The 27,445-nt window shown below is 38.2% G+C and overlaps 1 protein-coding gene across 7 annotated transcripts in view; it reads left to right on the top strand.

The window, feature by feature from the left end:
- The first annotated feature begins 9,456 nt into the window (after positions 1-9,456).
- cobll1b (cordon-bleu WH2 repeat protein-like 1b) overlaps positions 9,457-27,445 on the top strand; it is a 41,558-nt gene continuing 23,569 nt past the window's right edge. Inside the window, exons 1-2 of one of the 7 annotated variants that reach the window (XM_017470098.3) lie at positions 9,457-9,815; positions 10,070-10,162. In XM_017470098.3, coding sequence (XP_017325587.1) covers positions 9,772-9,815; positions 10,070-10,162 — 137 coding nt within the window. In that variant the 5' untranslated portion in view covers positions 9,457-9,771. Of the gene's footprint in view, positions 9,816-9,917; positions 10,163-20,364; positions 20,449-22,422; positions 22,559-25,123; positions 25,317-26,819; positions 26,983-27,236; positions 27,266-27,445 lie in introns of those variants that run through there. The other 6 variants (XM_017470101.3, XM_017470100.3, XM_017470103.3 and 3 more) reach the window with 6 other exon arrangements.

Here is a 27,445-nt window from a genome sequence, read left to right as displayed (position 1 = left end):
AATAAATCTATTATTGCTAACCTTGTGTGCTGTTCTGCAAGGCAGCACAAAAGTAATGATTTTCATTAGGAATTAAATCATCTCTGGGTCTCTAAATGGCTGGTCACTGCTGTTTTCTTATTTTGGGAAAATTGGGCGGGGGGGGTTTGTTGTTTTTTTTTGTATGTGGTAGAGTGTTTTTATTTAACCCTCAGACATTTGAAGAAGAACAAATGAAGAAGAACATTAGTGTGTTATATTATTAGAAGTATCATTCATTCATTTATTCATTCAATCACCCATCCATCTTCTATGCTGCTAATCCTTCAGGATATCTATCTGAGATACTCCTATCCCAGCGAGCATCAGGCACAAGGCGGGGTACACCCTGGACAATCCATCGCAGGGCACACTCACATACACATTCACACACCCATTCATACACTACAGACCATTTGGACATGCCAATCAGCCTACCATGCATGTCTTTAGACTGGGGGAGAAATTCGGAGTACCTGGACGAAACCCCTGCAGCATGGGGAGAAACTGCGCGCACACAGGGCAGTGGCGGGAATGGAACCCCAAACCCTGGTGTTGTGAGGTGAACATGCTAACCACTAAGCCCCGTGCGCCCTCATTCAATCATCTATTCATTAATTCATATTCAGTAACCACTTTATTCTTTTCAAGGTTGTGGTGGATCCAGAGCCTGTGCAGAGCACTGAGCACATGGCAGGAGAATTCACATTGATGCCAGTCCATTGGAGGGCTTCATCGACATGCATATTGACACTTAGGGGAAATTTTTTACTGTAGTCAATTTGCTTACCTGCATGTTTTTGGACACCATAAAACCCAGGGGAAACCCACTCAAACACAGCATATGAAACGCCACACTCAGGATTGAATCAGGGACCCTGGAGCTGTGGGCCAGCAACACTACCTGCCGTGCCACCAACAGTTGTAGCAGAAACATTCAAGTAGTGTAAGTTATTAAAAGTAAAAACTAAAAAATCTAATCAGATAAATACTTTGCATCCCCCTTTCTGAATGTGATATAAATGTTCCTTAATAACTGTATTCCCTACCAACTGCTTCATAACAGCCTTCAGGCTCGTATTCTCCGTGCAACTCAAATTTGTAATATTTTCCCACATTCTTTCTTGCCATCTCTGTTCTAGCCTCACAGCTCCAGGTTTAACTCAGGTTACTGTTTGTGTTGGGTTTTGCATAGGGTCTTCATTGGTTTCCTCTAGGTTCTCTGTTTGTTTGTTTTTTGAAGTATTTGTTTTGCTTTTACCCAATTTAGCAATTGCCAATCCTCACCCGCTAGCTAGTTCTTCCCTATCACACAACAGCTCCCATATAGTTGGTTTAGATGTTCTGTAGTAGTACACTGACATTATCATTTTCACTCATGGTATCTACTCTACTGCAAAGTCAGTTCTCCTTCTCTCATTGTTCTCTCTCCCTCTGTAAACAGTAGAGAGGGTAGAAGATAAAGATTATTGCTGTTCTGGCCCCTCCCCAGTAACCAACACAAACACAAGAAGCTGATTGCATACACGCATGTATTACGTATTAGGGGTATGTGAAAGAGAGAAAGATGAGGTGCTCTATCAGATGATCTGTTTATTCATAACCCACCTGACGTAATTCTGGGTCTGTCATGAAGCTCTGTATAGCTACTGCAGCCTTTGTTTGGATCGAGGACAGGACAGTGATCGAGGATCTGTCTGTATCTCAATTTTATCTTATAGTAGTATTTACTGGTATAGTAAAGCAACTGTGTAAGGTTTACCTCAATATGTATCTCTGCAATTTTACTGTTTTATGGACCTGATAATAAGTTTTCAACAGAGAAGCATGTGGTGTGTGTGTGTGTGTGTGTGTGTGTGTGTGTGTGTGTGTGTGTGTGTGTGTACAGAGATGATCAGTAATCATCAGGGAAATGTCATTGCTCTATGAACATGTATCTCTCTTACTCTACCTCACATGCACTCTCTGATGTATGGCTGTCTTTGTACACTAAAAACTGCACTATTTACAGTTGAAACAACCATAACACACCTTCCATGTGCCCAAACTGGTTGGTGCCAACATATCAACACAAGTTTCAGAAAATTTATCAAAGTGAAAGGAAATGTTTACAGATTTAAATCATCCAGTGTTACGACACTACTCATGCTGGTACAGCACAGTCGTTCCTCATTAACAGCAGCCAAAAGGAAATGAGTCTGAGAACTGTTTTAGCAGACATGCTTTGAAAAAATAAATCCACACACCTTGTTTGCAATAACAAAGGAACAAAATGTCAAACGATATGGCGTCAGTAGCTGGGTAAATGCTTTCAACATTAGGCAGCACTAAGGTGCTTTTTCATATCAGTAAAACAGTTCTCATATCAGTAAAAGACAGCATACCTGAATGTTATCGTGTTAAAGTGTTTTTTTGGCAAAGCCCTGCATCAGTGTAGATTCTATGGTGGGATCTATGCTCCATGTGATGGTAAAGCCAACAAGGAATAAAAATAACCCGTAACTGCTTCCCCATGGTTATAACAAAGCAACATTTCATTTAACTTATCGTATATATGTGTGCCACAGACAGATGATGAAATTTTAATCAGGTACAACTAAACAGATGTTAAGTTCAGATAAAAACCATACAATTTAGAACACAGTCTAAAACGATGATACAATGCATCTAAGGATCTAAGGATTCATGTTTGAAGGTTGTGTATGTGTTTGGAGCCAAGTTCAACAGAAATATGGACGATCTGGAGGAAGAAGTGCAATATATAATCTCTCTCTCTCTCTCTCTCTCTCTCTCTCTCTCTCTCTCTCTCTCTCTCTCTCACACACACACACATACACACACACACACACACACACACACACACTCTGTTGTAATCTGTTGAAAAGCTAAAACATTATGGAGCTCCCTAAAAGAATATATGTGGATTGTTATTATATTGCTATTATAGGAAACTAATCAGACAGGGTGGTGTACGTTTAGCCCCTCCCCCCCCCCCCCCCAAATTTGATGCCCCACCCCCCAATTACATCATGCCCTAAAGTGTTTTATTCCTTTTATGCCAAAATAATTTGACAGTGATTACAATTTTTTATTTACTATTGAAAAACACCTCACATTTTAACCCATATATTAATTACATTTATGATTGTGCCCTGGGATGGACTGGCACCCTGTCCAGGGTGTACCCCGCCTTGTGCCCGATGCTCCCTGGGATTAGCTCCAGGTTCCCCCGCAACCCTGAAGAAGGAGTAAGCGGTAGAAGATGGATGGATGGATGGATGGATTAATTACATTTAATGATGTGGAATGTAAAAAAAAAAAAAAAAGTTAAGTAACTCACCCCCCACCACATTAATATAAAAATGTTATTTATATTACAGCTGGAACTACTGTCAGATCTATGCTGTTGTAGAAAATTAATCACCTTCTGACCAATCAGGTTTGAGAATTAAAGAGCAAAGTGTTATTAAAGTATTTAATTATCGCATGTTTGTATGAAATTTGTATGAAACATAAGCTTTTCTTTGATGACCAGATGAGGATGCTCTTTCAGAATAGCTGGTATCCTGCTAAAAACAGTATATATTTAATATTTAGTTAGTATCACATTTTTATATTATAATCCTCTGCTGGACATTCACAATTCATAAGAGTTAAAGTAGGAATGGTCTGCTCATGACAACCCCGGCAGTGCACACACTTCAGCTTTTCCTGCTGGCAAAAGGTAGCTTAGCTAATCAGCCCTCTGATCAAGTTAAGTTGTGGGATGGCTTTAACATCATTTCCTTCAAAGTGGTAAACAAGGAAAGAGGCTTGGGTATGGTTAGTTCACAGAAAACAGATTGAAAAAAATATATTTAGTCCTTTCAGTTCCTAGAGTTCCTGTGTTTATATGTTTATGTAGGTTTGCAGCTGTATTCCTCATGCCTTGATGTGTGCATGAATGTCTAAAAATTTTAGCATGTAACATGTGATCCTGTTTAATCTAGTAGTTGGGAGATTTTTGACTGATTTGGATTGTCTAAATGAAGGACTAACTCATTAGGATTGACTGGTTTAACAAAATGAGATAACGGGGCCAGCTCCAATATCTCGGTACCATAATGCTATCAAGAGTACAGTGATTGACAGGACAGTGTGGGAAGAAATGTGTTTAGAGTTGATTAAGTATTGCATACACACTGGGAAATCCACCTCACGTGTGTATTAATCTACCACAAAAGCATTAATCAAGTACTCCTTATCAGGTGTATGACAGGCGAAACCCAGGACCAGCTTATATACACACTGATGGGAAAGAGTAGATCTAGCATGTTTCTTATTTCCTCGTTCCACTGCACCAGGAGGTTTATACTCTTTTTTTCAGGTCCAGCACAAATTAATGAGTTACTAATCTTTAGACTACATTAGAGTGTTATTTATTCCGAATATATCACTGGTTTCAGAGTATATGGGGTAAAAATGCTCTAATATTATTCAGCTAAAAAGCCATATACACTAATAATATGCCATTGTTGTTTAATAGTTTTATTAATGTTTTGTTTCAACAGTTAATTGGAAAAAAATTATATTTTATGCAAAGTCATTCATTCATCTTCAGTAGTGGGTTTCTTCTGGAAAGGTTGCTGTGGAACGTATCACAGGAGCACTAGTCATGAGGCGGTAATACAGGACACCAGTCCATCACATGATAAACGCACGCACACACATACACATGCACACACACACACACACACACACACACTCACACACACAAGCTCAGGATCAAACTGATGGACCCTGAAGCTACATGCTGCTCCACCATGCCACCCTGTAAGACAGTGGTCACCAACCCTACTATCTCTGATCATCTCAAAATCCTAATCCCACCGGCATATCATTTGCACTTTTTTGATAAAAAGCATACAGTACTTTGTTCTTAACTGTTTATAGAGCTTTTGTGCAGTATTGCTATCCTTTGTATCCTGTGAGACCATATCAACTTCATTCATTCATTCCTTCCTCTTCTCTGACTGTATTATCCTGGTCAGGGTTACTGGAGCCTGTCCTGGGAACACTGCATGCAAGGCAGGATCGGACTGCCAGTCTACTGCAGCGGCTCATGCACACACAAATTCACACACTCAGTCACACCTAAAGGCAATGCTTTTTGTTTTTATCATAGCCAATCCACACACTAAAACTTTATGTCTCTAATTTTCACAATAAGCAGAATTTTAGGCTAAATAAGGTTCCTTCTAGATTTAGGTTTAGATTTACCCTATGAGGATTATCCTGAAACTGAGTTTGCTGTACAGCATCATGGTAACCTCATAACACAGTATGTGAGTGGCACTAGTCAATTTACATTTCATTTATACTAACTCTAATACACCTCTTGATTACAGTCTTAATATGATCCTGGAGTATTTTCATATTAAACTGTATTCCATGTAAGGAGCCAGAATTCTGTTAAGTCATTAATAAGTGTGTTTATCAAAAGACGTTTAAAGGGGCAGTTATAAACAAGACCGCATAGAACAGTGAGGTCTTATTTAATATCAGACCTCTGTCATCATACTCAGATTACAAAACACACAGGGACAGTTTCATGGCGATGAGCAGTGCTACATTATACACCATAATTAAGTCTTTGAAAAGGCTTAGTCTGAGGATAGGCTTAATTAGAGCACCCCAGTCTCCTAGCTAAATGTCCATGTTCTTTCATAGGTTGGATGGATGGATAGATATTTAGCCCTTGTAACTCTTAAAAACAAACCTTCATTTTAAACGTTTAAGCCATTCAGTCAACAATATAATGTTTTTACAAGGTTTCTTCACTGTCAGTGGCTGCATTTTGCTCTTAAATGACTAAAAGTGCTGAAAGTAACAGGGCTGAGGGTTTTTTATTATTATTATTATTTATTTATTTATTTATTTATTTTAAGCATAGAATTAGCAAATAAACATGTAGTTACCTGCCATACATATTAATTACATGAAAACATTCTAATGATTTACTTTTTCCTAGATATTTACTTTCAATCTGTAATTTGGGCAACAAGGTATTAGGCTACTTCCAGAATGACCTTGTCAATCAATATCACAAATATACTGAAATTAAAATGGACACAAATGGCACCCCAATTGTGGAATCAACCTTGTATCAAACTTTCATTAGACTCCTCTGTAGGTCATGCTCTGCACCAATGTAATTTAACCACGCCCACAACCTCCCTCTGAACAAGTCTGATATAAATGCTTTTACCCAGTATTTAAACATTCTGAGCAGAGCCCACTTCACTTGTAATTCAGTGCTTTTCACGGATATGGTTAGACTTAGAAGGCTCATAAAATAATCCTCAACGATAGAAAGGCAATAGGGTTTACAGGTCACGTGGTAATATAATATAACATAATATAATATAATAAAAACTACATAATAAAATAAAATAACATCATATCATATAATATCATATAATTATTTAGTAAAGCAGTAAAATGTTTACCGTGGATAAACAATAAAAACTGTTGGGGGATGGAAGGTTTAGATACGTATTTTCTTTAGATATTACTTCCATGATTTGTTGTGTAGGCTATTACAGGTGCTACCTTACTGCTCCTACTGACCATACTTAGTACTGGCAGGGTATCAGTTCTAACATTAAGTATTTACAACAAAAATATCGAAAATCTTAGAGGAAATATTTTTTTAGGTGTTTAGGGAAAATGTGCTATTTGAGGACGGTTATACAATGGCGTCTATGGTTGTTTCCAGATTACTGGCCGTCTCTTGACACAGCTGTCTTTTTGGCCGGGTATCTCCATCACTATTATTCATAAAATGGGTCAAGTGGGCTGAAGCAGGAAAAACCTGAAAATGTAGATGACTGCGAGGCTCCACGGACTGAGGCTGAGTAATTCTTCTCCGGACTACACAGCCGTGCTACAACATTTGGGCCACAAGATGACGCTGTTGGGACAGAAATTCACCAGAGCTTTGTTTGGGACAATTGGGACGGACAACCCATGTAGCTCTAACGAAACTTTTGCCGTATTTGCATATGGGCAACCAGTAGTACAGTCAGGTTAGCGAGGTTTCTTGTATTTTGCATTTTCCCCCCTTATATCACACCATGCACAACCTTTAGCAAGATTTACACACACCTTTATCTTTATTCGAAGATGTTGCCAGGGATGGTTTCAGGGGTGGCCAGGTAAAAAGAAAAGTACCCAGAACAAATTATACAGACAGAAATTCTGCAAATTCCACAGAATTTATAGATAAAAACATGTACACAATGAATTTAAAGTTTCCATTTCCAACACCACACAAAAGAAGGAACTTTTTAAATATGATTAATTTCAGGGGAAAAAATTACAAAAAGCTTCATAAAGTCAGCAAACAAGAAAATCTTATGGGACTCTTATTAAACAAAATGAACACAATTCTTTCAGAGATAAGCAAAAACACTCATGTAGTCAGTCACTGGGCTACACAAGTTGTCTCTGCAGACTTATGTAGCCTATACCTGGTGGGCAATGACTGACTATGAGTGTTTCTGCTTGTCTCTGATTCTGATCTGAGTTATCTGTATAGGGCTCTCCACATGCTCCCTCTCTGACTGTATCTCTGCTTTCTCCTTGTCTCTGTTAGCAGCAGACATTTCCCCTGCTACTTCCCTATCTGTAGTATTCATTTCCCCTGCTTAAGAAGCGCACACACAAACACACCTATCAATAAACATTTTTATTATTATTAAAAATGAATAGCTATTTACAAAAACAGTGACAGATTCATAATGTAAGCATATGTGGTAAAGTGTGTGTGGTAAGATCATCATTATTATTATTATTATTATTATTATTATTATTATTTTAAAGCTAGCTAGCGGTTACAGTAACTTTAGCTAATATTAGCTAATTATGCCATTAATGGTAAACTAGCATTTATTTCTCATGATGAAACATCGCAGCACCTCAACTTTAACAAGCTTTAACAAAAAGGTAGTGAAATCTAGGTAAATAACAGTTTTTACTAGGGGCATTATCTGGACTGTTACAGTAATCGTCCAGGGCTGAGCCCAGATTCTTCTTCATCAAAAAACATTTAAAAATGTACTTCTAGATAGAATGTTTCCATGCATTTTTATTGCATCTGAGAGCTAATTGCTAATATATATATATATATATATATATATATATATATATATATATATATATATATATATATATATATATATGAAAAATGGACAAAAAGCTGGATTAATCATGAAACTTACCTCGGGTACCAGACTGATAAAATATAATTTTTTGGATATCTAACATGAGACTAGGCTAGTTTGGTGTTGCTAGCCAAGGGGAGGCACAACTAAGCTAAGATTGTGTGGGTTTAGCTGCTACAGTGCCATGCAAAGTACATTATCTGTCCTTATGCTCTGTTCATATCATGTTCACATAACTTGTTTTCCTGCTCAGCATGAGAGGATGTTAGCGTTTCAGTTTCCACCCCATTTTAAAAAATCGGCATATATCCATTTTTCCTCACACTGACTGTGTGAGCTAGTGTTTGTCAGAATTGAGACAAACCTTTCGGCCAATAGGACACAAGTATTTCCATGTATTTTCCTGAAAATCTGTCTGATTAGTCTCACCTCAGTTCACTGAAGATAAAATACAACACTTCATTCACTGAAGATACAAAATTGCAACACTGCCATCTTCTTTTACTGATGTTCAGTTACATAGTGACAAACCTCTCCAAGTGGAATCTTTCGGGCTAAAGAAAAAAATCAGGTTTTTACTCACCTGATCACCGTATCGCCTTGTGTTGCTCACTTGAACCGGACATCACTGGACTAACTACCAAAATTACATTTTACTGATCCTAGCCTCCTACACACAGAGGGTTGTGCCGTGTGGGCAATTTGCTGCTGGTTAGACTAATAGCACAGACTGTCAGCGTCATAGGACTTTGAGCGGCGAAAAAAAGTCACCAATCGGTGTTGTCACCTAACAGGGGTGGCCAGAGGGGTGGCCATGCTTCAATCAGGGGTGGCACTTGCCACCCACGGCCACCACGTAGCTATGCCCCTGAGCAGTTTCAATTAAAACCAATACAATTCCCAATATATTCCTTAAAACGATTACAAATTTCATGAGGATTTCTATTGTTTTTTTTTTTTTTTTTATTTCGGCAGGGTTAAGCAGTGACATTACTGAGCTGTATTAACACCAACATATATGTGTCTGTCTGCGTTTCTGTCTGTCTGTCTGTCTGTCTGTCTATCTAACTGTTTTTCTCTGTGTCCTGCATGTTGTCCCAGTTGTATGTGGGCTTTAAGCGCAGCACATTATTCCCTGTTCATTTTTGCTGAGGCGGAAAATACCACCCCTGCTCCAGCGCAGTGTACAGCGAAGGACGCGTTGAGAAAGCTGCGCACTGTGTGAAAGGGGATCGCAGGGGGGCGCTTATTGGCGCAGACTCGGGCCGTCGTGTCATGACTGGAATATGTACTCTGCTGTCTTCCACTGAAGAGCTAAAGAGCAAGTGTGTGCAGGCGGGGATCTAAAACAGAGGAGCGACTGTTGAGTGCAGCAGGACTGCTAGAGAAAGAACAAAAATGGTAGGAGTTGCAGGATTGTGAGTTTCAAAGGAAAGCGGGACACAAGCAAGTTGCCTGGATGGGAAACGATGTGGAAAGCAGCGGGGCAGAATAGTGTACGTGCATTAGGGTTACAAATAAAAGTGACGTTTAAACGGAGAAGCGACTGATGAGAGTTGAGAAGGATCAAGTTGAGGATCAAGGAGGAGCTGGGTAAGTTTCAGAACTTGTGACACATTTTGTTTGCTGATTACAGAGCATGGCTATGCTCATTAGAATATTTTCCCCATCAGTAACACTGGAGCTTTGTTATAGGCGCAGCCGGCACACTCAGCTCACTATTCCTGCCAGGTTCATTCACTGAGCTCGGAAGGTGCGCAGTCAGGAAGTGTGTGCGTGCGTGCGTGCGTGTGTGTGTGTGTGAGAGAGCGCGCTTTTCTTGTTTCGGACTTATTTCTGTTTTGCAGTCCGGTGGTTGGTTTGAGAGGCTTGCAGCCGAGCAGAGGAATGGATGGAGATCTTTCCCAGGACGCCCAACTCAGCCGGCAGACGCACAAACGGTAAGCAACAGACTTCTGAGTAAATGGAGCTACACTCTTACACTCATTACCAATCTGTCCGTACATTGTAGTCTAATGCACAGCTTCTCAATCCGGTCCTCACTCCGAGACTCCCAGACAGGATATTTTGTTCCAGTTCTTAGCAAACCTGAGCCAGGTAATCAACTGTCTACAGCAGGGCGTAGCCTTACTGTTTAGATTAGACCCAATTACTTTATTGGAGTGGAAATGAAGTTTGAGGCAAACTACTAATCCACCTCCATACCAAACAACATAATGTGGCTACCTCTATGTGAATATGGCCAGAGTAGGCACACACCTAAGCAACAGTAGTTTGTCATCTAGAAAGCTTCAAAAAGAGTTAGATCTAACATAACAGTAGGCTAATGAAGTTCGCTAGTGATATGATAACTATACAGAATATTGTTAACAGGGTTTCCTTATTGTTAACTCCAGGGAATCCCTCTTCTGCCTTGTGTGTGTGGTTTTTGCATGTTCTCCCTGTGCTGTAGGCTGATTGGCATTTCCAAATTGTCTGCAGTTTGTGAATAGGTGTATGATTGTGCCCTGTGATGGGCTGGCCTTCTGTCCAGACTGTCTTCCACCTGGTGCCCTGAGTTCCCTGGTATAGGCTCCAGACTCTACCCTGTGTAGGATAAACAGAAAATGGATGGATGGATGGATGGATGGTATATTGTTAACATTGAGTCTGTCAAGTGTTTGCTCACCTGTTGTTTGTTGCGGTCAGTGGGAACAGGGAATAGTGATAGTGTGCTTCTGTATTAACTAGCTAAACTTGCTAGTTACTGTCTTACTGGCCACCCTTGGTCTGCAGACTTTCATCCTTGTAATGTGGAACATAAATAAAATTACCCTATGGCCTATGGACCAGATTCTTATTTGCGTACAGTAGTTCTGCATTGTTTATTATTGTTCATTGTCATCACATTTCAGCCTTTGCGATACAGATTTTTCAGAGGGAATTGTGGGTGTTTTGATGATTGGATTATAAAATTTATCCCTAAATTCCCAGGACCCTTCAGTGGATCGAAACATGCATTTCTCACTCTCGTTACTGAATCCCTTCACTATTAGTTTCACTGTCGATACAGACTACTTAATAGTAGTTACTGAATAATATGCTGAAAAACGAAATACTATGCTGGGATTTATGGGGTTAATACAGGTCCATCAGTAGGCATGATGCAGCAAAGGTTCACTAGCTTTTAAAAAAATATATTGCAAAGCATATTTTATTTGCAGTAACAATGTGTAGCATTATAATTACACTATGTTTTATTTTTTTCCATTCAGTGCACTTCTGAAGTGCAACTCCAGCGTTCTACAATGGAAATTTTAATAGAATTTCTAGATGGATGTTTCAGTATTTACTGTATGTATAGAGCATGTCTATGAGATATCTGTCTTTGTGCAACACTTAATTTTCCAAAACCATCCATTTCCAACCAGGCAACAGACATTCAGTGCAGTCTGTTTGACACGCCAATGACATAATTCATATATTGAAAGAATAGACGTTTATTTTTCTGTATTACGGACTAAAGGAAAAATGCATTACAAAATTACTACAGCAAAGATTCAATTAAACCATTATATAACCATTATAAACAATTATATAAATTTGCTTCACTCGTCTGCTACTCCGCTACCCACCATTTCTGTCTCTTTTTGTTTCATATAAGCATACACACACACACACACACACACACACACACACACACACACACACACACACACACACACCCCTCTTGTCAGTGGGGTCAAGAGTGTTCAAAGTTGACTAAGTAAAGTGGTGTGCAGGTTTATTGTTCAACATTATCTGGCTGTGATGCTGTTTGTAACTTTCTAGCTTTAATTAACATCCTGGTTCTTGCTGGCTTTTACACAACCTTTGACTTTTCCCTGTTTCCTGCCCCAAGCAGAGCAAAGAGGGATCGTGGGAAACAGACCATAGGGAAGAGAGGCAGGAATCATGGTATTACATAAAGTTAGATAGTTCTTCTAATTTGTGTCTATTCAGGAAATTAAGCTTTAATTTAGCTTTAAAGGCATATGTCTTATCTAATCAGGAATCGTTTGTTTAAAGATTGATGGATTTTGCACCCCTGCTTGATTATTCAGGTGAATTACATAAGACAGATGTGATAATTGTCATCACATTATCAACATTTGCAATACAGATTTTTCAAAGTGAATTGTGGGTGTTTTGATGATGGGATTATAAAATTAATCCTTAAAATCCCAGGACCCTTCAGTGGATCTAAACGTGCATTTCTCACTCTCGTTACTAAATCCCTTCGCTATTAGTTTCACTGCAGATACTGAATACTTAGAAATAGTTATTGAATAATATGCTGAAAAATGAATGCTGGGATTTATGGGGTTAATACAGGTCCATCAGTAGGCATGATGCAACAAAGGTTCACTAGCTTTTTAAAAAATATATATTGCAAAGCATATATTATTTGCAGTAACAATGTGTAGCATTATAATTACACTATGTTTTTTTTTTATTCACTGCAGTTCTGCAGTGCAACTCCAGCATTCTACAATGGAAATTGTAATAGAATTTCTAGATGGATGTTTCAGTATTTACTGTATGTATAGAGCATGTCTATGAGATATCTGTCTTTGTTTCAACACATAATTTTCCAAAACCATCCATTTACAACCTGCAATAGACATTCTTCTATCGTTCCAACAGCGACAGTAAGCCAAAATGCTAGCTTTATAAAGAAGGTATAAGTTCAGAAGCATGGAGCTGAAGTTGGCTGAATAGTTCAGTGTCTATGGTCTTAAATAAAAGAAAATAAGTTTGAAATTAGTGCTCAGGTTCAGCTTCCTGAGAACTAAGTAAGCTGTCAACACTCTAGTAGCTGGAAGGGTTTTCTCTGGGAGTGGCTTTCAAACGGCTGTCACTGTCTTCATGAAGTTTATCCAGAAATACTAGAAATGCTATTTTAGTTCTGCTATTTGGCATATGAATTGTTGATTATATCTGATCAGACATGGGTCATACTTTTAGTGCAACCTATCCTCTTATGCTTTGTCTGTCCCTCTCTATCCATGCATCTCTATCTTTGTCAGTCCACTGTAATTCCAGTGAAATGTTTTCATAAGAGCTTAGATTTACTTCTAGAAATATCTGATGTTCATTGTCAGGGGACTTCTAGTGGGAGAAAGGGATTTTGTAATACAACATAAACCCTACTTGCAGGGAGATGATTGTGTAATATGGGTGCAGAGCCTTGGTGCCTCTGGAACTGCTACCCAATGCTGACTGTGGTGAAACTATGTGGAGAAAATGTGTGGAAATCCAAACAACCCTTAGTCCCTCATCTGTATCTGTGCTGCACTACCATACACACAGTCCTGTCAGTGTTGCTTCCTGGGTAATGGCTTTTGATGACTGGGTTTTCTAAAATCAAGATAGATTAACTACCATGCCATCACTTATATAAGTCCAATGTGTGAAACTTCAGGTGTTGGAGAAAAATCTGGGTAATGAAATGTATTTTGTACTGCTGTAGCTGGCAGGCTCGCTCTCTCGACAGCTGGTCCTGGAATTTGCCGACGAGAAAGCCAAAAGTGTGGGTTATTGTTCACCTATGATGTCATTTATTCTTTTACTCAATACCAAAAGATCACCATGGACACAGTTATTTGTGAACCACTGCACTGGGCATTGGGTTACTGTGAATTCTGGCCAATGTTTTCATTCTTTTCATTTTTAACACTTTTCTCCCAGTTGTTCACACACATGCTCTAATTCAATAATACTAGCTATCATAATTACTGTGAATGTGAAATGACAAATATGAGGTAAGAGTAGGGATGGGTAAATAATCAATTCCTATATGCATTATAATTCCAGAAGTGCCAACATTGATGGTTTAGCCCTAGCATTAAGGATTTTTGACAGTGATAGTGGAGACAGACGAAAACCTACTCTTTTCTGCTTTTTGAGATAAACCAGTGGTCACACTATGTAAATAAATTTGCTCAGTGCAAAGATTCAAGATGATGATTAAAGATTAAATTATTACGTCCTGCTTACGTCATCAGTCAGCATTATTTGGGCCATTGCCATTACAGTAGTTTTAGCTGTCCAATAAGCTTAGCATTCATGCTTCTATACTGTCATCCTATATGTAGCTTTAAATGTGTGTTGTAGCAATGGCCACATTCTGAGATTTTAATAAAAAATTTCTTGACACTGCCAGAACTGTCGAGTGTCCTTGGTTGCAATGCAACTAAATCGACCACTACATTATGCATTCTGAGATCACTGATATTAGCTCATGTCCAAAGAATTATTTTACCATGCACAGTTTTATTCCATGACAGCAAAATTGCGTTAAAAATTAAATGCAGCTTTACTGGATACTATTGCTTTGCTCCATCTTTCTGTAAGTGAGTGGGAATGTGGTCTCCTTAGTTTGGCCTTTTGCCTTGCCATTGTCTTCAGTTGCTTAGTGCCTAGAAAAAAATATATAGTCTCGTCCACTAACGTAGGCATTTTGTGGTAAAATTCATTTTTTTTCCTCTCTGCCTGCTAGGATTTTCTTGTTAGCAATTTTGGCATCTCTGTAATTCACTTTTGATGAATTTTGCACTAACGTGCTTACGCTTCTGCTTTAAAAAAAACCAAAAACATAAAACAATCAACATGACTAATTTCTGATCAAAAATTAACACTAAAAACAGTAAAATAACCTCTAATGTTTGTGATGAGAAATAGAAATGATAAAGTTTTATAATCTAGTATACATGATTGTTCTTTAGTTTGTCCCACTGGTTTTTCTGTATGTAGAACCCTACAATACAGGGTTAGGTTCTAGAGTAGAAAACTATTAGAAACCTAGAACCCTTAACCATTCAAAAAACCACAGCAGAACCCCCTTTTTTTGTAAAGGTAGAAATCTTAAATTGTTTTATAATGCTGGTATGGCATGCTGAATTGAAATCAGATTGCCACCACATTTCCATCCACAGGTAAGATAAACGTTTAAGTAAGAATTTCTGTTAAGTGTTTGTTTGCCTTAAGTGTCTGCAGGTCTTTAGTGTATACTAAAATAATTGTGACTACGTGGAAAATTTATTTCCAGATCATGAAATATATGTTTAATATAACTAACAAGAGTTACAGGGGTGCACATAAATAAGACTCCCCCAGAGTGCTGCATAATGCTCACTCTGTCTGCACGTGCCATACATCTACAGTACATACCATGTGTCATGACTCCTCCACATACCGCACAGACATGCACATACACTTTTCCCCTCCCGTCCCTCTCTCTCAATAGCCCCATTTAACACTACTAGGTCTGGTACTGTTTTGCTGAGGTCTGAAGGAAAGCATTTCCATGGACCCTAATGGACCCTAAAAGAGAGTGTAAGTGCATGTGTATCCTTCGGTCCTGCTCAGGGTGTTGAGACTCATTTTGTTTTTAGATGTTGGCCAGTCTGAGCAGAACTACAAGGTTCTATGGCAAATTATTTTGCCTGTACGAGGAAAAAATATGTGTCACAGGGATTTGGGAAGCTAATTAAAGTAAATGTTTTGGGGGAGATAATAAGGTGTTCTTGCTCTCTAAAGAACATTGCACATGGTCTGGATGGAAATTATAGGGATTCAGAGAAAGACACGGTTAATAACTACATCTTGAAGATGCCATGTGTGTGAATTCAGCATGTGTGTGAATTCCTCATGTGTGACGTGAGTTTTTTGGCAACACTACTAGAGCCCGTGATTTATCTCTGTTGTGTATCTGTACAACCAGCCTTGGAGCAAGCAAACACACACACACACATGCCTGGCCACACACCTCCTCTCGAAACATGGGGACTCAATTCTGATGAAATCTCAATGCTTTCACAATTATACACACCCATTAAGACACACAAACATGCAGGCGTGAAATGATGCATCAACAAAGCATGTTTGGTATGGCTACAATACAAGAGCCTGAAAAAAACGGAAAAGAAAAAATGTTATAGTGAATACTTAGATATGGTGAGTGTATATCATGCATCGTAAACAAGTTTTGTGATAAATGTTTTGTGATATCTCTCTTGGTATATTGACACACTACTGTCTAGAATGTAAATAAAATTTGCAACTATATTTGCATTGTAATGTAGAAGAAAACTGTAGTTTTGTATACTATTGATATCTAAGGATGCTTTGTTGTCACATAATTTCATGCCTGCATGTGTGTGTTTTAATGGGTTTGTAGACTCGTGAAAGCATTGAGATTGTCAGAATTGGGTCTCCATGTGTGTATGTATATATATATATATATATATATATATATATATATATATATATATATATATATATATGTGTGTGTGTGTGTGTGTGTGTGTGTGTGTATATATGCCAGCGAGTTGAAAAACTTCAATTATGAACCACTGGGTAACACCCCAAACCTGCAGCATGTGGACACACATTCACACACTCACTGACACCTAGGGGCAATTTTAGAGTAGACATTTGACCTACCTGCATGTTTTGGGTAGTGGGAGAAAACCGAGAACATGGATGAAACCCACATGGATACAAGGAGAACAAGGGAAACTCCACACAGACACAGACCTTGTAGCTGTAAGGCGACAATGTGCCACCCTAAATAATTCATATTAATGATGCAGTATGATGAACATATAGCTGACAATTTAGAAAAGCTTGATTTACAGTTGTTCCTGTAATCCATGCAAGCAAGCAACTACTGTACTAAATTAGAATTCAGTATATAACGTCAGTTTTTATGAAGTAAATCATGAATATAGTGGCACAAATGGTATCTTTTCTGAACTGAAAAAGAAAATTACTGCTTATTTATATAAGTCTATAACTATGTCTATAGTCTCCCATTTAGGACCAAAAATATAAATATTCTTGTTTGATTCTTGCACATTTATTTAGCCTTTTAGGATAAAACTCTAAGCCCTAGTTAAGTGTGGAATTTTTGTCTGCTCTTTGTTTTTATTTGAAGCCACTAAGCATGTGATCTGCTACTAGCTGCTGCTTCTTTGGCAAGTATTTCTGCACAGACAATGCACCTTTGTCTTTGAAGAAAGGATGCTGTGTAATGGCCATAATTATGACTCCAGACGCAATGGCAGTTTTCTGCATCTATGTAAATGTTGGCTCTTTACTAACATACTTTTATTTCAACATGTTCACACCCCTTAGTGACTTACACACAGTCGTATTAAGGCATGTGTTTTTTGTGGGCCTTTTGGGGGTGCTCGGAACTCCTAATTGTAGTTGGCTTATCTTGTAAACAGTAAAAGATATTCAAGTAAATTTCTGATTGAAGTAAGTTCATTGCTGCTTCTTTATCTAAAGCCTTGGCAGATACTCTAACCATTATCCAGAGAGATTTTGTTTGTGTGTGTGTGTGTGTGTGTGTGTGAGAGAGAGAGAGAGAGAGAGAGAGAGAGAGATTGATTCAATCTGGCCTTGGCTTGTTGTGTCTGTGTATGTGCTGGGAACTTCGTGTTCAGGACGTATTGGGCCCAGGAGAAGCCACGGGTGAATGACAGGGTGGCCGTCCTTCAGAGACCTTTTTTTTGACCTTTGCCGGATGCTACATGACAAGTAAATTCATTGAAACCTCCCATTAAAATGAGCATGAACATGAACAGAGCTCTCTCTGGAGAAACAATGTTAATGTTTGGTATTGTATTCATACCCAACAAATGGAAGATTGAATTTAGTGCGTACACTGTGAGAGACTGAAGCACATGATTTGATCAATTTCAGAATCAGTATAATGTCCTACGACTTCACTCGTGTAAATTGAATCCTCATAGAACTAAATTGGGATCATGGATGGTGATTTCTCTACTTAACAAAACTCACTTTTTCAGTGAACTCTATTTGCACCTTCAGATTTAGCATTTAAATGCAATGTATTGCTTTCAAAATTGTAAGAACCTTTGATCTCTGCCCTCATTGCTCTAATTTTTGTCGCATTATTTACTGGGTGGAATGGACTGATTTATATCACAGAGCCGTTATAAGGATGGCTGTAAGTGTGTGTGTGTGTGTGTGTGTGTGTGTGTGTGTGTGTGTGTGTGTGTGTGTGTGTGTGCATTTTGTAATCTCTCTGGGATGGTTATCTTTCTCTTTGAACGAGTGAGAAAGTTCTAGTGGGGTTTTGGGGGCAGCAGTGTGGGAAAAACATTTTGTTTTGGTTCAAATAAGGGGGGTGCACAGAGGACATGGTGATTTCACATACAAAATGACTCTCTCTCTGTCTCTGTCTCTGTCTCTCTCTCTCTCTTTCTCTGTCCATCCCCCCAACACACAGTGTCATCGGAGTAATGGTCTTCCCAGACCTTCCCTTAAGAAGCCTCTGTTTACTGTTAGTGACCCCTCTTACAATATTACCAGCTGTGGCCCTGGCTCTGGGCTTTGTCTTTCCATTGGGAATATCTCTCTTTCTCTGTCTTCGTTACACATTCCTCTGCTGCCTTACCTCCTGTCAAATATCCTGCCTTATAACAGTGCTTCTAGAGGCTTCAAAACACACCTATTTTAACTCAAATCACTGAAACCTGCCATAGAATATGACACTTTTTTGACTTTATTTAAAAGTAGTGAGAATTGCATTTGTTTTAACACGTGGCCATGCTTTACAATCCCAACAAGTATAATGCTTTCACGGATGGTCATCACACATTGCAGGCTGCTATGCCGACAGATCCTGTCTACACAGTATGTTTTTAACATTGCCCCTGTTTTCAAAAGGAGACAGGAAAACTGGCAAGATCAGCATTGTTCTGCAGACTGGGGCAAGGGGGATGGAAACTAACAAACAACAAAAAGACCCCTCTCACCATGTAGTGGTGCTTTACTCGCACTTTGTATAAGAGAGCCACCGCTGTGATCTCAAGGTCACCTCTTCCTGCCTTTATGCTTTGCCGCACTCTATGCAGCTTACTGAATAAAACTTTCCATACTGCAAACAATGATTCAGAAGTCCAAATAGCCTGCTCTGTGAAGAACACTAAATAGCCTGAGAGTTATTTTTTGTGTAAACTCCAGTGAGATTATGGGTGTTGTTTGAACATGTGGGTATAATCTACTTTTAAAGGATAAGAGTGTTAAGAGGATAAGAATTTTTTGGGCCTCTCCCTTTTTTTGTTAATTGATTATTTCAGTAGCATTTGTCCTGTTCCTGTATTGTTCTTATTATAGTACATTCACACTCAGAATTACACCTAGATTTACCTATATGTCAACAGAGCTCCCATAAAAAAGTAGTATTCACCTGAAAAACCAAGATCCATATTACAATCTAACAAAGCAAAAAATCAAACATGGAAGATATTTCTCTATTAAACTATGATAGAGACAAGGGAATTTGGCTATAGTACAGTGTAAATGTCCTCTGACTGTAGCTGTATATAAAGTAAATCCCAGTGTTGACTGTGCATTTGACGAAAGCTACAGTATACTGATATGGGTGTAACTTTCCATTGTTGATTTCCTTGTTTGCAGTATATGGAATAAGCAGAGTAGGCGTTGCTGAGTAGCTCAGACATTAGCTCATTTGGACAAACTCTGAAGGCTTTCAGTTTTATATCAGTGCAACAAGTTCAATATAAAATATAATGAATGGTAACAGCAGCTGAGTGAGACTGAAAATGATGCGGCTGGCTGTTTATACTCTCCCACAGTTTCTCTCTGCCTGATTGCTTTCGTGATCAGTATGTCAGCAGCCCATCTGTCTGCAGGTTTAAAGAGCTACAGCTGGCTCGGTTCGGCTTAGTTCAGCTCAGCGCTCTTTCCCGAGATGTCCCAGCATCATTTTGTCATCCTAAACACATCACAAATGCACTTCATTTCATTTGTGATGTGACCATGCTTAACTGGTCGCATCACAAATGACCATGCTTCACTGACCATGCTTAAAACAGATTTATTGTACAGTTGTGATTTGTGATACTAATGGAAATGCCATTCTGAAAATAAATTAACACCAATTTAACGCTAATTTAGCACCAAATAACAGTAATGATGTGTACTAGATCAGGATCAGGGTGGCATGCTGGCACATGAGGTTGTCTTGGTCCCTCTGGGGTTCCTCTGGCTACTCTATTTTTTTCCCAACTCATGCTGGCAAGTCAATTGGCCACTCAAAATTTCTTTTTGTGTGTGTGTCCAGTGAGGGACTTGTTCTCCTGCAGCCAGGGTTCCTGGGATAGGCTTCAGATCTGCCACAACCTTGACTGCAGAGTGGTTACTGAAGGTAAATGAATGTACTAGATCCTAGATCACCATTAGTACTACCAAACAATTCAACAATCAGTACAATTTATTTAAATAGGCTGACAGTACGTTGACATTTTATTATGCTTAAAGACTATAATTACACAAGATAATGGGTGGGGTGGTTATTGTGGTACTGTACTTGGTACTGGTATTGAAGTCAGAATTATGGTTTGTGACACTGCTAGTCAGGACTTTTATTTTGAGAAATGGTGAGTCCTAGATGTTTCATGTAACTTCATGTAATACTCATACAAAAACATGTTTTTTGAAAGTATTTTATGTAAATACTGATTCTTCAGATATTTGATAAACCTAAAAGTTTTCAAACAAGAACTATGATTAATTTAATTAAACTTGATTTGTAAAGCACTTTTAACACGTTGTCCAAGACACTGTCAAAAAGCAGCTTTAAAGTAACCCAGATGTAGATTTCGATCCTTAATGAGCAAGCCAGAATTAACAGTGGTAAATAAAAACTCTCTGAGACAACATGAGGAAGAAAACACTTTGAGAGGAACCAAATGCAAGTGAGAATCTGGTTGATACCAGATAGCAGTATTATAAATCCTTTCAGTATACAGTTGTAGAAAAATAATGACAAACAGTATGAAGTGTGTTGAAAGAATGTTTAATAACATATTGTGAACAAGTGTCCTGGGATAAGTAAAGGATTACTTATTTACAGCAGCAGCTATTAGAAGGCACACATCATGCACTACAGTATGCAGATGAGATTATACACGAAAGAAAGGGTGAGGCAGCAGCTGTATCGGTATTCAGAGAACAGTGACTGACTACATTGAATGTTGGCAATCTTGTCTTGTCTGAATGATAATCACTCAATCAGCCATCAATACAGAGTGAATGTAATCTAATCAGAAGTTGTTATGTCTTGATAAGCTATTGTTTCAGACATCAAGCTTTTTTATTATAACAGGTCTATTAGGTTAACTTTGCATTACAAAAGCACAGGCTTGGTAAATTCAGCTTTTTGCCACATGATTTAATTACACCACTGGGGATCAACATGCCTGTACAGGAATGTGAGTACATACATCATGCTATTGCAGTGCCGTGAAGACTGCAGCTTTTAGGTTCAGTTAGATAAAATTCACACGTTAGCTTTTTTACGTTAGCTTTTTTTAAATACACATACAGTGTCATTTCATATACATTATTGATACTAAGTTGTTTTCTGTTGTGTAGCCATTTAAGCTTTACTGATACATTATTAATAAGCTTCTTATAAATGCAGACAGAACGCTTTTCCAGTTATTATTTTCATATAGATTTTAGCTCACCCCAGAAAGGCAAAAGAATAATTTTGCCCGAGAACCCTTAGAGTGCTAGCTGGAGTGTATTATCTCCATCTAGATTATTTGAGCTATTATTTGAGACTGGGAACAACTCGATATGGTTACAAGTGAATGCATTACAGTTTAGACATACAGTTTGCGTAGTGCTAAATTGGTAGCAATAAATTTCCCTTATCTGTTAACAACAGCAGCCTTGTAGCTTTAGTGCAAACTAAAAAAGCACACTTCAGACACATAACATGTCTTGGCTGCTCGACTGAATTTGAGGTAAGGGTGGGGGGGGGGGGGGTATTGTGTAAATGTCAGCTGCAAGAATGCACATGCCCGTGCTTAGGTAAAACTGATAAAGATAAAGCCTGATTGAATTAGTGCAAGTCTTGCCTCATAGTTTTAGACACAGTATAAGAGATAAATGTATTAATGCATGGAGGGCCACACCACAGTCATTTATCCACCTTCCACAAAGTCAAAGCTGATTACTAGTCTTCTTACAATTGTCTGAGGCTGCCCTAGCAGGATCATCTAATCTTACATACACACACTCACACACATGCGCACGGCTCTTCAGCACTGGAGGAGTTCTCTATGACAGCTAGCTGGAGTGAGAGAGGTATGCGAAGCCAAGTTTTCTGATGTCATAAGCAAAGGCGTGGCATTAAGGTAGTCCGGTGTGTACAGGCAGTTTGAAACTGACTCTGTGTGAACTTCTATCAGGATTTGTGCACTATGACAGCTTTGTAAACAGGGGAATTTAATCCAGTGGATCAGGAGGTAAGAGTGAAATGAATGGAGAAAATGTGAATAGAACAAATGGTTTCTTTTACCAGGTTTGGTTTGTTCTGCTTATAGTGTGTTAGGCAGCATTTTTGACACTGTCTATTTTACTCATAGTGAAAAGTGCACTGCTTGTCCGTTATATTAGTATATGAATTATTTTCATTACGTCATGCAGAATTGATTATATCATAACCTTTTAAAAGTTTAACAAGTTATTTTATTTAATTTAGTTTATATTGAATAGAGTATACTAATTCCCAATGGACTGCTTTGTAGTGTTGAACTGTTCCTAAAATATTCTGGGTGTAGTCAAGTAGGTAGCAGGACAGTTTTGGTTCATTGTTCAGAGCTCAGAATATAAACCCACCTTTCCTCAGTGGAGCAGTGGGTTACACACTTTACAGAAGCACTGCAACAGCCAGCTGTTTTACAGCCTTTAGCCCAGAGTATTGCACCAGTTTTTGGTCATGACCTTGGCTAAGTTACAAGCTAGCTATGAACTCAGATGCCTTCTTTATTGACCGCCTAGACATATATTTTTTGCAATGCTGTGTATACTTTGTATTTGAATTGTTCTCTTTATAATGGCTTTCTACAATGGCATGATGTAACGGTATTTATTTCTGAAAGCTTTAGTACATACCAGCAGAAATAGCAAGAACTGGAATGTATGGAATCCACACAACATGTATCTCTGCCTCCTTTCAATATCTGACCATAGATACCTTGTGCTACAGCAATATATTGGTCTTGAATTCCACGCATTTAAAGTACTGTGTATCTACATAATATTTGAAAAAACAATTTGCTGAGTAAGTAATAAAAACATTAATCAGGCACACGGTAGTCACTCCTTAGCCTCCCTCAGTCCTCAACCACTTTATTAATGCTGCTGAAAATGGGCAGGTTTCCCTGTTATGCATGGCTAGTAGCTAAAATCAGATCAGTCTTACTGGGTGCATGCTTCAGTTCATGAATAGAGGAAGCAATTTAACCTGATAAATGTAACTGTAAGTTTTTTTTCCATTCCTGATGAATGAAACCATTATCAGTGATTTTAGGGACTAGTGGAAACATGATAATCTTCATGTATTATTCCCACTGTTCATGGGTGATTAGCAGAAGCTACTGTAGCTCTAAATGCAGAAACAGTAGCACAAGAGATAGAACTGAGTTAAATCATCAAGGGTGTGCATTCTACACTGCATTCTGCACAGAACCGAGCTGCTGTTTGTGTTAAATGTAGTTTATTATCTAGTCTTCTTGATTGCTATGTTCTACACTGAGGCCTGGAACTGAGTGTTCATTCATTCTGATCTACGAGAGTGAATCTCGGTCTTATCACATGATATTTGTTATGCAAATATCACACAACCTTATATAGCATAACTCTGTAATATCTGACCTGAGATTGAACCTGTCCCCCTTTCCCAAACTAATAGGGTAGCATTTCATAGCTCATTTATATGATTTATGAGTCAACGTGTGAAATGTTTTTCCTCCTGCACAATTATTGTTCTATTTTTGTAAACTCCTATTCAAGTGCAATTTCAGTTCACAGACTTTATTTACTTATTGGTTCTAATAAAGTAATTGTCTGATTTGTTTTAGTTCATGACTGCTGAGCTTGTTGCAGGAATAGAATCATATGCGGCCTAAATCTTTAGAATCAGTACTTGTTTGAGAAGTTTATTGGCATCTGATGGCCGCGTGCTCTTAGCGGCTTTCTGAATGCTGTCTGGGCTCTTGAGCCGTTCTTTTAAGGGCATGCAAACCATCTGCAGCTGTGCTGCATACTTCTCCTAGCACCAGGTGTTCCTCAAACAAAGCAGGCCAAATGCCCACTGAACATCTGTTCCCATATGTTCCTATGGCACTGAGCGACATGCTGAGTTGGCACTGGTGCCATTAAGTATTCAGACACTCCTAGGCAGAGGGAAATGTCAGCAACCTGATTGTACAGTATCAGATGTACAAGTGCTCTTCACATCTATCTAAAATATAGATGAATCTTCCTTTTGTAAAAGTGTGAGAAAATTATTTGTCACAGTGGCATGTTTTTTTTTTTTTTTTTTCCAGTAGAGTATTAATGCCAATTTTCAGTTAGGATTGCTGTAAAATTAGGTGTGCCTTTGATGAATAAGTATGCAGTGATCAAATCCTGGTGTTAGCTGGTTGGAGCAGGAGGAGGCCTCTAGCAGGTCAGGCTGGAACATGTCAGGTGTTGAAAAAGCACAGTGCCACTGTGTGCAAATAGGGCTTTGTGTGAGGCTCTCCGTCACATGTGTATTGCACTTACATGCCTGTCTGAATATTAGAGCCAGAGGGGTAAACAAAGCTCTTTCATCAAACAAACTGAACTCATATACCAAATGCTACCAGGAAGCTTCTATGTCTTTGAGAGGTATTTTTCAAAGTAAACATTCACCATCCAAAGTCTAGATCAATTTTCATCAGCCCATAACGTCTCTTTGACTCAGATGAGAACAATTATGTCTGCTCTATGATAGTTGATTAACTTTTATTAATGGTGATAAGTGTTGATGGGAGGTGGGGGTTGGCGTTCTGAAATGAGGCTTTCATATTATCCTAAAGAATAGTGCACTTCATTATAATTTAATGCTAGTTTTGCAATGAAGAGGGTGATGATTTGTAAAAACTTTGGACTTTGGAGCTTCTCTGTGTGAACCTGTGTTTGAGCATGTGTCTATGTACATTTGCTTGTCCAGCCAATTAGACATCAGCGACTATGGTATTGTAACCTCTTTTCAGAATAATTATTGCTGAGAAATATATTTAGATAGTATATTAGATACTTTTGTTATTTTGTAAATGTACTGTCAACTTATTATATATTTTTTTAAATGAATTCGCTTCTTACTCTTAGTTATAGCTTCTGTGGTGACTTTACCACCTACTGCAAAGGCAGAACAGTACTACTTTCTTTTTCATTTGGGATTTCTGAATTTCTTTTTCTGTCATTTTCCCTCTGTTTTGAGGAGGACTACATTATATACAGTTTTGAGATGGGCAGGACTATATTATATACAGTTTTGAGATGGGAAGGACTATATTATATACTGTTTTGAGATGGGAAGGACTATATTATATATAGTTTTGAGATGGGCAGGACTATATTATATACAGTTTTGAGATGGACAGGACTATATTATATATAGTTTTGAGATGGGCAGGACAATATTAGGTTGAGTGGATGTCAAAGTAATTTTATTTGTCACATGCACGGACAAATGACAGAGACAATTATACTATTGAACAATGCTTGTGGTGAGGCTCTGTAAACTCACAAAGGCAGAGATACAACAGAAAAGAAAACATAAACCTTCTTTAAGAGAAGTGACTAGAAAATAATTTCAATGAATACAAATAGAACAAATAGTATACAATACTGGAATGTGGTTGGGTACAATATGTATTTAAAGAGCAGCAGAGGATTACTGAGTACATAAAGTCAAAAAAAGCAGACCAAGTTTCTTGAGCCTCCTTAGGTCTACCACTGTACTGTACCAATCAAAATTAACCATCTGCTTACATCAGCTACCTGCTTTAGATTTTACACAATCTCAGAAACAGAAGTGACTTCTCTAGAATTTGTATCAATTTATACAGTAATGTACACACTAATTTAGTATAATAGTTTATGTTTGGTAATGCTGAGTAATTAATATTTTTTTAAACGGTGTATGGAATGAGAATGATCAGAATATCTGCACTATGACTGAGATAATCATGTTCTCTTTACTACTGTAAAAAGGTAAGCTACATTTTTGCTTAATTATTTGTATCATATTGATTTACACTGGGCACAAGACATGAAGTGACTTCATGCTTCATGATAAAATCTCATAATGCTATAAATGGATAAATATGTTTGTGATCTTGTTGAGTTTCACTGGAAAACTTACAACCCTAAATGGTTACTAAGTCTCCTGCCACAGCGTGATATTAGGCAATATAAAAGCTAATTTTAAACCATAGATGTGGTATACACATGCTCTACTTATCAGTATACAGGTGCATCTCAAAAAATATCGTGAATATCGTGGAAAAGTTATTTTTTTAATGTAAATTTAATTAATTAAGTGTTAACTGGTAAGATGTTGAATGTTATGCAGTAACACACACACACTCATTTGAACACAGTAACAGCTTACTTTATTAATGATAATGAGTCTATATTGATCACATATACACTACAGCACAGTGAAATTCTTTTCTTTGCATACCCCAGCAGGGTCAGAGCGCAGGGTCAGCCAAGATACAGCGCACCTGGCGCAGAGCTGGTTAAGGGCACAACAGTGGCAGGTTGGCAGTGCTGGGGCTTGAACCCCCACCCTTCTGATCAGTAACCAAGATCCTTACCCGCCAAGCCATCAAGCTATGTCATACATCTAAATGTATGACACTTCTTACATTTCTATACAATTACGTGTTATAACCCCATTACACTTACTGCTCTCATAAAAAACACAATTACTTTTGTTTCTAAATATAGCTAAATATAGCATCAAACAACATATTTGATCCAAATTTATATCTTAGTCAGAGTTATTGTGCTTCCTTTCTATTGCACGCTGTTTGCGTGGACTCGAACTCATTCAGTGAAGTTTAATGGAGACTCACTTGCTGTCAGGACGAGCCTTTATGTTAAATTGGAAATACTGGCATGAACATTTACAGGTAAGGATATAAAGGTAAAAATATCATTTCTGTGCCAAAGAAAACACATCTGGAACACATTAAACAGCACATGCATCTGTCGCAGCGTCTGACACGACAAGCCGTGTTAATACACTTACAAGTTAGTTTGAAGCGCTTAATATAAAACATTCTCATGTTTTGAACAATAGAAAATGAAAT

Source organism: Ictalurus punctatus, chromosome 6, assembly GCF_001660625.3.
Source record: "Ictalurus punctatus breed USDA103 chromosome 6, Coco_2.0, whole genome shotgun sequence".
Taxonomy (NCBI): Eukaryota; Metazoa; Chordata; class Actinopteri; order Siluriformes; family Ictaluridae; genus Ictalurus; species Ictalurus punctatus.
This window is presented reverse-complemented; position numbering and strand designations above follow the sequence as displayed.